The following is a 13,122-nucleotide window of genomic DNA, read 5'->3' on the forward strand; positions in this document are numbered from 1 at the left end:
AAAGGAGAGGGTTGTTTGTGCACTGGAGGTAGCCCGTCAAATGCAATCCTTCTCTCTTCTCTGCACGGTGCTGTCCCTGGGGCTCTGACATGAGTTCTGCATTTCCACAGATATGTCCTGCAAAAACCTGACCAGCATCCAGGGATAGCTGGATGTGTGTGTTCAGGTGGAGTGTCCTTGGCTAGGGACAGGGTGCTCAGCTGGGAAACTGGGGGCTGTGGTCCCAGCCCTGTCCCAAGCTTTCTCAGTGACCTCAAGCAAATCCTTTCTCCTTCAGTGCACAGAGCACTTGAGAGCAAGGAATTCCTCCCCAGGGGTGCAGGAGACAAGCAAATCACCACACCGGTGTTGCTGAAGCCAGGAAGCTGCAGTGGTGGTGCCTGTGGAAGATGGGAGGGTTTCCAGGCTCCTGTAGGACCTGTCTCTCAGCCTGGGCCTGCTCTCAGTGCCGTTGCCCAGCCTGAGGACACCCCACTGGAGTTGTTGTTTTAGGGTGGGTCCAGAAGGATCGGGATCTGCTTCCTAGAGGGAATTCCCTCTGCTGTGTTTTGAGCCCATTTCGTTGTGGGGTCATGGGTCTGCATCCTCCTGTGGGATAGTCCGGGTTGGCTGCACGAACTTCACAAAATTGCTGAGGCTGGAGGTGCTTCTGAGGGATTTAGTCCAGACTCAAAGCAGGACCAGCTACAGGAGGTTGCCTACAGCCAGGGCCAGTTGGGTTTTGAATGTCACCAGGGATGGAGACTCCGACAGGCTGGGAAATGTGTTTCAGTGTTTTGTCACCCTTAGCACAAAACAGTTTTCCTTGTGTGTGAATGGAGTTTTCTGTATTCCAGTTTGTGCACGTAACCTCTTGTCCAGTCACCGGACACAGCTGAGAAGAGCCTGGCTCCTCCTTTACACCCCGGTCTGGGTGTTGGCACACATTGATGAGGGCCCCGAGCTTTCTCCAGGCCGAACAGGCCCAGCTCGCACAGCCTCTCGCCCATACAGGAGGTGCTTTAAGCCCTTCACTGGTTTTGTGAGCCTTCACTGGGCCTGCTCGAGGATGTCCCCGGGGAGCCCAGCACTGGACGCAACCCTCCAGGTGTGTCTCACCAGAGCTGAGTAGAGAGGAAGGATCATCTCCCTTGAGCCTGCAGAAGCTTTATTGGCAATTTACTCCCCTGTTGCACAAAGAGGCTCCTCTGCCCCAGCCCACATCAGTATCCTCCACATATCTGCTGGACCCTACCTGTTCTTCAACGTGGTTACTTCCTGTCTGTTTCCTACATTTTATCACCCTTTCTCCTCACTTTCTCCTTGTTCTGTTTTCTTTTTCCATTACCCCCTGCCATTGCCCCTCTCCCAGCTTGCCCTCACTCTTCTCTTTTTGTCTGCTGATTGCATCCTTCAGCATCGGGATCCCAGCTAACAACCAGCCTTGCTGCCCTCCTGCTTACACCATCCCCTTTGTCCCTTTGAATTTCCAACAAGCCATTTTCTTCCCCTTTTGAAAATGGCCACAACTGTTTATTTGCACTAGGGTCCTTGTGTGTGTCCCACTGTGTTTCTCCCCTAAGAACTAGTCTGAAGTTACACAAGCTCCTTACCTGCCGAGCTGTCTGGGACCTGGGATGCCTTACAAGACATCACTGGGTCTTTTTCTGCGCTGCTAGTCCAGCACTGGTCTGGGATAACGTCCCTGATGTCAGTACCTCTGTTCTGGGTTTACATGGAAAGAAGCTTTAGTGTTCTCAATTAAATGAGGTTAATGAAAACACTGTCGTAAATTGTTATCTCAGGGTATGATTGCACAGTTACGCAGCTCTGGCCACTCCACCTGCTGCCACAGGTAACGCATTCTTGCAAGTGAGGTTTGTTTCCCTGAGATAAAACGCATGTCGTCTTAGAACGATTTCTGGAGTGCCTTGTAGCCTGGGGCAGGTGAGTAGGATGCTGTCGACATCACTGAGACTAATTACACCCAAATGGCTGCACATGCAAGACCCAAATATTTCCAGTGACTTTATTACCCTGCTCGAAGCTTTACCCTGAAGCTTTTTCAGTGGATGGTTAGATAGGTGTACCTGAAAAGCTCATGCTGACCAAATCCTTCCTCGGTAAGCGTGACTGACCTTCCACCAACGTGGGATTCAGCCCTCTGTGCTTTATGGAAATAAACTGGATCCCACAAAGAGATGTGATTGAATTGGCAAGGAGCTAACCAGTTTGATCCAAGTTTGACTCTCACCTCCACGTGTAGTGTTTTGTTCTGCTGGTGCTGGACAGTGTATTTTTCTTCATAAACATTAAAGAAGAGGACTAAGAGTGAGCAATCAGGACACACAACTGTGTCCTGACTGGTGTGCTTAGAGATATATACCTTCGGCATGGTTGAACTCACATTATTTTAGTCCCATACACTTACGAGCTATGCCTTGCTTTTGATGGTTATGTTCAATTTATCTCACGTGTAGCCTGACATAGCAGACATCACTTTCCTGAGTATCACCCGTGATAACCTCAGTGCTCCTGAGGGTAACAGTCTCCTCCCTGCCATGTGGCTGGCACCTGGCCAGAAGGCATTTCCATGTCATGTTCTGACCAACACCTAACCCAGAGAGTAGCTCTTGTTGCTGCGCCTCCAGGAGGAAAAACAAAGAAGGGAGTAAACTCAGTTTTAGCATCTGAGCTGTGCTTGTGCTGGTGCTGAGTACCAGTGGGTTCAGCTCCTGTGTGTTACCAAGCAGAGCTTTATGGGGAACTGGTTGCAAACTGAAATATTACCCAGACGTGGTTTGCCCTCATGGAGGGCAGCAGGTTCAGGGTTCGCCTCTCAGGTAGATAGAGTCTGAGAGGCTGGCTGGCTCCAGTCCTATTAAAACATAGTCCCTTTAATTGCCTCAGTTATTTTTAGTGAATGGAGGCAAACTGTCCGCACAGGAGGCAAGAAAGGTAGTTCTTAGGACTGTATCAAACCTCAGTCAGAGATCAATAATGGTAGAAGAGAACAGAGTCAGAAGAAAAAAGGTGACCTGCAGTGTGAGGTGTGAACTCAGCATTGTAGCAGAATTTAGGTTGGAAGGGATCTCTGGAGGTCCCTTGTCCTGCCATCTACTTAAAGCAAGGCCAACTTCAATGCTAGATGAGACTGTTCGGGGCCTTATCCAGCTGAATTTGAAAATCTCCAAGCATGAAGATCCCTCAGCCTCTCTGGTTCCCCGTTTCAGTGTTTTACAACCCCACTGTGGCTTTGTTTTCATTTATAAGTAAGAAGAGGTTCCCTTACTGCAACCTGTGCTACTTCCCTCTTGTCATTTTGCTGTGCACCTCCAAAACAGTTTGGTTCCATTTTCTCCACAGCTCCCCATTAGAGGGCCGTGGATCCTCTCTTGGCCTGTTCTGGTCAGGTTAAGCAAACTCAGCTCCCGGGAGCGCTGGCCTGTGCTCTGCCATCTCTATCCCACCATACTTCCAACTCCATTTCCACGTCTTTGAGTTTTCTGTACTGCCTCTGCGTTCCTCACCTTACACAGCCCCTTCTGAATGACCTGTCCTTTCCTGCCCAGCTGGCTCTTATTATATTAAGCTAAGTGGTATATAGTGTTTTAGTGCTATCCACGCTGTCATCTTCCTCTGTGCTCTAAGTGATTGTACTCTTGACACCAAGAGTGTCTTCTGCAAGTGCTCAAAATGAGCACAAGCCTCTATGGGCTAGTAAATAATGGTCCTAACACAATCTGCGTGATTGAAAAATGACTCTTAGCATTTCTGAACTGCACATACCATTAAATGGTCATCTGTTGCTTAATATATCTTGGAGATATGTACTAAGGGCTCAGTTCTGCCAACCTACCGTCTTTAGAATATGCGTTGTCTCCAAAGGGGTGTACTGGATCCTGATGCCAAATAGACCTTATTAACTTCCCACATCCTCCCCAGTCAGCAAAATCAGTACCGCAGTGGGGAGGTATTTGCCTAGAAAAGCCATCGGGTCTACCTACTGGTGGCTGAATGGATCCCCTCAAGGGGAGGGAACCGTGCAGTATCGTGTAGGACAGGGATCTGTGCTGTCATGTGCCTGCACATGACAACATCTTTACTCCATATGTATTGTATGTGTGCATGTATACACATTGTGTAAGTGGGTATAGCCTCTATGTCCTCTGTACAAATGGTAAATAATCAAATAACGTTAAAAAAATATTCTTACGCTGTACAGGGTGGGTGTGAACTAATGTATTCCTGCTCTGGAGCCTCTGAGGTCTTCCAAGAGGTTCTTCTGTAGAGCGCATTAGTGTTGCAATTCATTATGTACAAGGATGGCAGTCTGTAAAGGAAATGATTTGGAAAATGGAATGGACTCAGGTCCCAAACTATTTCTCATATAAAAGACCAAAAATATGGCATTTAAGAAATGCGAGGAGATATGAGCAACACCATCATCATTCTCATCAATATGCAATGAAGGAATTTCTCCTCCTTACATCTTTCTTGGTACCCGAGGTGACATTAGGCAGATTCCTTCTGCCAAGAGAAAGGAACCTTTCAAACTCCATCATCTTTAAAACGCTGCTGTCCCTTATAATCCACACGAGCCACCCCTTTTCCTATGGCTCAAGAGATAGCTTGTAGCTGCACTAAGAAAATCAGTGCATTTCACGCTGTAATTGTTCCACTGTGTCCGTGATATTCACAGAGGAAAAAATATTTGAGTCTCCACTCATCCAAGGGGAAAACATTGGATGCAGCTGAATTCTGTGATATTTCTTTTCATGGGGAATAGCAGTGAGACCTCAGAACCGTTAAAGAAGTCTCTAATGGACCAAAAGCTAAAGATAGGCTAATAGCTGTATTGACATTAACCCATGAAAATATTTTTAGTCCTTTTCTTATGGACTGCTGGTTCTCTTTTAAGAAACCCACTCCCATCACTGCTGTGTATTGAGCTTCTAGCAGAAAAAGCAAGGATTTAAGAAGCATGGGGACTGGACTGCTCATCTGATTCAGTCCTGAAGAAATTTGATGTGTGCAGGGCGGTTTTGGTGAAACCGTTATAAGCTCACAGTGTCGGAGTCTTAGGGCTCTGCTGAGTTCCGTGGTGACTCTTTGCGAAGACAGGGCTGTGTGTTGTGGAGAGCAGTCCATCTGCACTCTTGCTGACAGCAAAGACAGTGATGGAGAGATGACATTACCCTGGGGTAAAATAAATTAGTAAACAATAGCTAGGCAAACCTGCAAATTCATGCAGTAGACACATGCACAGAAAAAAAAAAAAAAAGACAAAAAGACACTGAGCTTTTAAGCCATATTTTTTTTTGTTTTGTTTTGTTGTTTTTTTTTTTTTTCTTATGGTAGAAATCCAAGTACTGCTGGTTTTATACAGTGACTGTGGAAGTGAAAATGCTGAATGCAATTCTGGCTGCTTTGTGAAAATGTTTTTTTCTTTTTTTCCCTCTCTCCCCAGGGCTCTGGCTGACATCTTAAGGCAGCAGGGACCAATCCCAATAGCACACTGTGAAAGAGAGACTATCTCGGCCATAGATACCTCCCCCAAAGAAAACACCCCAGTCAGGACATCTTCCAAAAACCATTACACCCCTGTGCGCACCGCCAAAAGTAACCCAGGTAAGTGCTGCTTTCCCGCTCTCTTTTCTGAGGTGGTTGTGCCAGTGGCATGTTAGAAGTCAGCAAAACATCACACTTTACCATAGCAGATTTTGAAAACTCAAATTAGGATAATAAATGTATTTAAAAGGCAATCAAATAGAGCAGAGCAGTGCAAGGATCAGTGGTGATGATTCTTTAAGGGTTTTGCTGAACAGAGTGGCTGTTCTCTCTAGGCATTTTAAAAATTCAGAATCAGTGAGGTATAAATTCAGCTCGTACCAAAATGCTTGCATTAAGCTCAGAACATTGTGTATTTCCAACCAAACACACATGCTATAAAGCATAATTGGGCTCTCTGCACACAGCAGCTGGGAAGGAAGAAATCCACCTAATGGAGGCCACCTTTTTCACTCAGGTGAACTGTAGGCTTGTGCCAAGAACAAAGTGTGGAAGGTGACCTAGATGGTATCCCAGGAGCTAAAGGACACCGGCTTGCCTTGGCCTTGGAACTGGGACACACAAATGTTTTTCTGGTTTCTGCTTCTGGGGAACTTGCTCAAATCACTTGACTGTTCTTTGCCTTGATTTCCCCAGAGGAGTAAGGATGCCAGCCTCTTAGGTAAAGATATTACTCTGATTGGTTTAATGCTTCATATATCAATAATTGTCAAAACAATGCCTTGATGGTTGCTGACCATCTTTGTTAAGTGGGATGTAGTAGGCTTCCCTTCCCTTTCACTTCTCATCTTTCAGTTGCAACTGGATGTGTGCCTCAAAGATATGCCCTCATTCAGTCACAAGCTGTTCAGCCTCACACAGAAGTTTCCGGGTGGCGTTTCCTGGCCTGTGCCACCCAGAGATCAGAGGAGGTTTTGCTAATGGTTCCTTTTGGGGAAGCTTCTGAAGGAAGCCAGTGGGAGCTCTGGCTGTTCCACAACCTGCAGGACTCGACGTGCTCCCCTGTTTGTGGGTAGTGCCCATGACTGAGGGCAGTGGCTAGTTTCACTGCCTTGTTGTGGTGACTATTAGGAAGGTTTTGCTGCAGTGTGCCACCACCCTATGGAGACAGAACCAGGTGACCGTGTTCTCATGAAGGCTCCTTTACTGCTGGGGACAAAATAATTTCCCTGAAAAGTCAGAAGGGTTTCTTTTCTCTCTGATTTTCACACAGAGGCCAGTGAACCCTATAATTTTATTTATTTATTTATTTATTTATTTATTTATTTATTATGCTAAAGAATTATACCTGTGAAATAAAATGCTGGGCTGGAGAATGGTGGGGTGAGTTGTCTGGAAGAGGAAAGTGCTTTTTCAAATCTGCTGGCTCGTGAGAGGCTCTGTGATGCTGCCCCTGGATAGAAACACGAGAAATAAGGGTACATGGCCAGGGAACACGTACAGGCTTCATCAGAGAGCAACTCTGACATAAGCCCTACAATGAGGTGAACCCCTTTCTGAAGCCCTCCTGTCTCTTCCTGTTGGCACCAGTGGAGTAACGGGCATCAGTTAGGGCAGGCAAACCCTGAACAGCGATGAAATTCCTTGCTTGCAGCAGCAGAGACCAGCTGAATACTGGAAGCCTGAATTAGATGTCACATTTATGCACTGCCAAAGCTGAAAAAAAGGCAAATGGGAAGGTTTGCGAGAGGAATACCTAATTGAAGTATCCTTCTCGGGTGCCTTTCAGTAGCTGATGTCTCCAATGGATGCTCTCAGGACTTACTACTATAGTAATGGATGCAAGGACCAGAGCATGGGTGCCATGAGTGGGGTGCTAGTACAAATATTCACGAATCCAGCTCAAGAGGAGAGGGACTTCACTTCCCGCACAGCCACTGGCAGCTGTCGGGGCAGTCAGTCACGGCTGCTTGGGGCAGCCAGTTGGACCAAACGTCGCACTGAGCCCTGGCCAAAGCTGGGAAAGAAAAACTTGGTCTTGTAGTTTGCCCAAAAGAACTTGTTCCTGGCTCAGTTGTGTCCGTTATTAACATGTCCTCATATATCATATGAGACAGAAAGCTAATCACTTACAAAAGATTATGTGCTCATAAAACAGCTATACAGTTAATGCTTTTTTATATTGTTTCATTTGCAAAATAGGGCAGTGCTCCATTCTCACTGTACTTGGTTGCTCAGATTATTGCAGGAATCAGGATGAGTGAATGCTAAAATCTTTAAGGTTGGGAAGGAAGTAAAAGTTGGAGAACAAAACTGGGTTATATCACGCTAAATTGGAATAAAGCTGGTAAGCCCCAGTATAGAAGTGTAAGAGGGCTCACTATCCATCTTTCCTTTTTGAAAACAAGAAAAAAAAAAAAAGAGGGGATTGAGGGAAAGCTGAGGGGGAAAAGGAGGCAGTAGCATGTAGTGGTGGGAACCAGGCTAAGCACTGCTCACTGGTGCTGTAAATTGTCTTGAGAAGACCACAGCTGTAGTATTTTGCAGTGCGGTCTGAAGCATCAGGTCTACTGGCTGTGGTTTGTCTCATGTCTCCAGAGTATGAGAGGTTAAACAACCAGAAAGGACTACAGTAGTTGCACACAGACCGAGATTGAGTTTTATATTTGTTTTACTTGGAACTTTTGTTTCCAAACTTAAAACTAGAAGGACACCCTTAAGTCTTGCTAAATAAACCATGGCTTCATTTTTCCATCAGGCTGGTTCGGTGTCAGTGAACAAAATGATTGTGGGTGACAGTGACAAATTGAGGTGGTCCGTGGCTGAGGCAGCAGAGTCCAAACACAGCAGCGTGAGCAGATGCTGCTGAGGACTTGCCTGCGGTGCATAGCTCACTGGGCGCTGCTTGGTGTTTCCTGATGTGAGTATGGAGAGGTGCCCGTTTCCCACCTGCAACCGCTGCCCCTCTGGCAAGCACTCAGACAGCCCTCAGGGAGTCACAGCAGCAGATCACAGGGTGGGAGCTTCCTCTGGTAGCCCACCAAACTGTGGTCGCTGTCTCCAGCTGCTGCAAGTGGCCAAAGGAGAGCTGAAGACCAGGGCAGACACAGAGAGGAGTCCTCAGCACATTCACCCGGGCACTGCGCAGCAGGGGCTTTAAAGCTGTCAGAGCTCCACGGCGAGCAGGAGGGCCCGGTGTTAGGTTTGGTCTGCACTTCTCTGTTAAGCTTTGAGACAGAGAAACTCAGGTCTAACTAAAACTTTTTGAAGGGGAAAGAGAAAAAGTGGGTCTCTTTGTCCTAGGCATGGGGACAATTACCGTTCTTCAGATAAGGACGCTGGTCTTCAAGAAAGCTTCACCCTGCTGCCTTAGAGCTGCCGCTTTCCCCAGCTGGTGTGGGGGCTGGCTGTTCATCAGAAAGAGAATACGTTTCTGCTTGGTGGCTCCACGTGCCTGAAGGGCATCTCCTCAGGGATTCTTGCCCCTTCTGCTTTCCTCTGAGAATCAATCTTAAGTCCTTCAGGGATGGCAGGGAACAGTTCACACCCTGAACACTGAGATGTCCCACTGACATTTCTGTTCATGGCTTCCACACAGTGCTGCTGTTTTGGTACAGGTATGTTCTTTGCAGATAAGAAAAGCCAAAGTCTGTGCCTACAGATTGCTTGGGTCAGAGCACACGTCTCCAGCTGTGCACCACCTAATTAGTATGAGCTACAGCGCTCTCTGTAGACAGGAACATTCCTTCAGCCCACACAGACCTCTTGTTAGTTCACTGTTTGCTATTGTGAGTAACAGGTATCATATGATGAGTCTGAGATTACAGGAAATCCATCTCACCTAGCTATCTATTGGCATTTTTAATGTCTCCATCACAGTAGCAACTTTAGGCCTGTCGGAAGGAGAACTCTGTTAACATTTCCCCAGTCTTCTCTCCCTGGCCGTCACCTCTCCTGACACCTGCTGTGAAGGTCAGTGCCATCCATTTGCCCAGTGGATGGCCAGCAAGCATGGACTGGGATGAGGAGGGGTGGGAGAAAGGTCAGTAGTTTCTGTGGGCTTGGAAAACGTCATACATTAGCAGCAATGCAGAGACAGGAGCTTTCGGCTCCCGTGGGGGAAGACGCTGTGTTTGGCACAAGGGGCAGAGGTCATACCAGAGGCAATCCTTCTGCATTGTCCACAGTCAGCTGGTGTGCCAGGAAAGACATGGGCAGTTCCTGTGACAGTGATGCCGATGGCCATTAGCATCTGTGGAAAAATCACGACTAGATTCTCAGCTCAGACCGCTACCTCCAATGCCGTTAGGTTTTTGAAGGTCTTCTGAAAGTCAGATGCAAGGAGATGGTTTGCTTTCACCCCAAAATGTAGTTGAGCAAAGGACCTGCAATATTCAGCCCCTGCAGAAGTTGTCTGACAGGAATTTTCTGACTGCCATGGTGGTGGAGGGGCAGCCAGCTCAGCACTAACCATCACGCAGAGAGCAACCTCGTTCCTCCCCTCCAAACCAGGACCAAACCACAAAAGACTCCAAGTAAAACTTTGAACCAGGTCTTTGGCTGGTGTAAATCAGCGTGGTACTGTTGTGGTGATGGGACGTGGGCTTGGTTTAAGTAAAGCCCTGTGGCTCAGGGAGGGAGGCCTATGGCCCAGGCTCATAGCTGGCACAAACCTATGATGCTCTGGGGCAGTGCATGGTGTGAATTGGTCATTTCTTCTCTCAGTCTCCTGGCTCTTCCGTTCTGTCTCTTCTTCATACAATTCACTTTGACAGTATTGCAAGCCTTGAGAAAGGGGATACTTGGGACCGTTAGACTGATGTGGGAAGCTCTGTGGGAGGAGAATATCTCCAAATGTGTTCAGGACAAGGATGTCCTTGATGCCACTGTGCAATGCTTTCAGAAATGAATGTCTTCAAGGCAGAGCACCTACCCAACCATGAGGCAGGTAGGCAGGTAGGCAAAATCTGTGCCTGGACTTACGCTGCTTCTCACTACCTCCAGGATCAGGAGGCTGCAAAAACAATGACAAAACTCCTTTTTTGTGCTTGGAGAAAAGAATCTGGCCTACTTTTATATTCTTTTATTCTGTAAATTCTCAGCGTACCACATTGCCTCACCAACAGGATATGCTGAGTTTGGTCTGAAACCAGCCCTAGACATGCAGGTGAAGAGCTGACCTCTGGGGTACACTGAGATAATTTGCCAGTGCACAAAATCTTTTTCTATTCACCTGCTGTAGGGATGGGGGTGCCTGCAGGTGTGAAGAACAGCCTATTGACAGGATTACCACTTTCAGTGCAGCAAACAACACAGGCTAATGCTCTGATTAGCCTGATATATCTGGGGAAGGCTTTTAATAAGCCATTTGAGTCAGGATGTTCCAGAGATGTACATATTCAAAGTGCTGTTTTCAGCAGTGCCTTCCACCCAGAGGCATACTCTGAGCTTGTTCTGAATGTGAACAAATGCAGGAGAGGCCTTTAATCTTTATGGAAATTGTAGCTAACATTTCTAGCCAAACATAGGCAGAGCAGCACGGGGAGTGCATCCATCCTCCTTATCGCATGGGAGAGGAGATCACAGCAGCTGGCTGTGCCCTCCCCGGCCTGCACGTGGGTCAGCACACACGCTGGGCGTTTTGTAAGGCCAGGGTGAGCCAAGGCTCAGGTCTCCTCCAGGTTATCCACGTCTTGTCTCTGTCCGTCCTCTTCCTTCCCTTTCCCTCCTCTCCCCCAAGTCTCCTGGCCTCTGCTTTGAATTGGTTCCTTTATTCATGCAGCAAATTCTCCAGTTTCTCCCCAAAATCCCCAGCAACTATTTGAATTAATTTACCAAAGATCAGCGTAGAAATGTATGTCGAAGGCGTTCAAATTCCCTGCTGCTTCACAGTTTGTGTTGTCATTTACAGCTGTTCAGGGGAATACAAAGCAGGTGTAAAATGATCCCCCAGTCCCTGCAGTAGCATTTTACAGCTCGTGCTCTGTTGTAAAGCTAGTTAAGGTGCAGGGGGGTGAAGAATTAGGGAAACAACTTGGAAAACACCCAGAGAGTTCCAGGAACAGGGTTTTTCTTTTCACTGTATTCCTAAAGAGAGAAACAGGACAAACTCTGAAACCTCTAGGATCTCTAGAAGATAAAGTGGTTGAAAGCCACTCAATCTGCTTTTCCTCCAAGCACATCTCTGTTACGGTAATCCACAATCCTTCCCACACCTTTTCCACCTAGGAAAATCCCAAATAGCTTAATGCACTTCCTGAACAGACAGAAAATGTCAGATTTTTCTGTTTCAGAGCATTTTGACTTATTCAGTGCCCTGGCATCCAGAAAACCATTGCCAAATGGGAGAGAAAGAAAATTATCCAGCAGAGAGTGGGGAGAGGTGGGTGCAGCTGGAATTGGGGCAGGATAGCTAAAATAAGACACTGCCAAAAAAATGAAATAAGACATCTCCTTTGGTGTGAGGAGCTGGGTTCCTCACCTATTTAGGACCTAGGTTAGACTGTACAGTGTCAGATAACACAGGTATTCACTTATCCCAGCTGTGCCAGAGCAGCTGATGTCCTCCCATCCTCCGTGGCATTGCCAATCTCTGTCTGGGAGATGGGAATGCAGAGCACAGAGAGGCTAACAGCTTAGTTCAAAAGATACTTGGTTTTACATCTTCCCTTGACTTCAAAATAAATGCTTAAAACCTTGTAAATACCTGTCGCTGAGTCATTTGTGCCCCAGGACCTATCAGGCTGAGAGGGGACGAGTGCTGCTGATCCCTCCACCCCTGCTCTGAATGTGTGGGGCACGCGGCCTCGCGGCACAGGCGCGGACCTGGCTCCTTCAGTCCTGCCTCCATCTGCCAGCGAGAGCTGTTATCCCTGTGCTGGAGAGCAAGCACCTTGTCCCAGAGTATTTGTAATTCAGGAAACAGAAGAGAAGGGATGGGTCAGAAAGTCAGGTGAACCAGTGACAAAGCTGTCTCCCGTGAGCTTAATTCCCCTGATTTCAGATGGATTTTTTAAACTAGTCACTATTTCTTTGCTTATCTCGTTTTCTGGACATCTTCCTCATCCCCTGCTGCCAGTGGTTAGGGCCTGGAGCTGTGGGGATGTTTAGCCATGGGCAGTGTAAAGGTTTAGTACATGCTGCCCACTAATGACAACATTAAAGCCTGTGGTCCCAGTGCCCTCCACAGCCATGCAGCCTCCGTCCCTCCCTGCACAAGGCTGGGACTGCTGCCTCCAGCTATTGATTTAGTCTGTTCTCCTGAGGGTTTCACTGAGCTGTGAAGTTTTAGAGAAATTGGTGAAAAAGAACCTTGGGGAAAACTCCGCCCCACTAACAAGCCCCGTGAGACAGCAAAATATCCCCACTGCATATATATTGTGCAGTGAGCTTACTGGAGAATAAAAAGCAACAACATTTACAACAGTTTCTTGTGTCTCACATCCAAATATTTGCTGTGACTGATGTCAGGGTTTCAGGCATCAAAACAGCTAACAAGTGACAAAATTTAAAAATTTGCAAAAAAAAAAAAAAAGTCTCCACTGTGGAGAAAAACATGGGTAGGTGGAATGTGTGTGTATATACACACATATAAATATAATGTCTTGATACTCGCATGAGCCACATAGCCAT

The 13,122-nt window shown here is 47.1% G+C and overlaps 1 protein-coding gene across 4 annotated transcripts in view; it reads left to right on the forward strand.

The window, feature by feature from the left end:
• Window positions 1-13,122, forward strand: part of SHISA6 (shisa family member 6) — a 255,720-nt gene that overhangs the window by 8,950 nt on the left and 233,648 nt on the right. For all 4 annotated transcript variants that reach the window (XM_080560629.1, XM_080560630.1, XM_080560631.1 and 1 more), the window contains exon 2: window positions 5,450-5,610. In XM_080560629.1, the coding sequence (XP_080416755.1) occupies window positions 5,450-5,610 (161 nt within the window). The remainder of the gene's footprint in view (window positions 1-5,449; window positions 5,611-13,122) is intronic.

The sequence above is a fragment of the Anser brachyrhynchus genome (genome assembly GCF_964034855.1).
Source record: "Anser brachyrhynchus genome assembly, chromosome: 18".
In the NCBI taxonomy this organism is placed as follows: Eukaryota; Metazoa; Chordata; class Aves; order Anseriformes; family Anatidae; genus Anser; species Anser brachyrhynchus.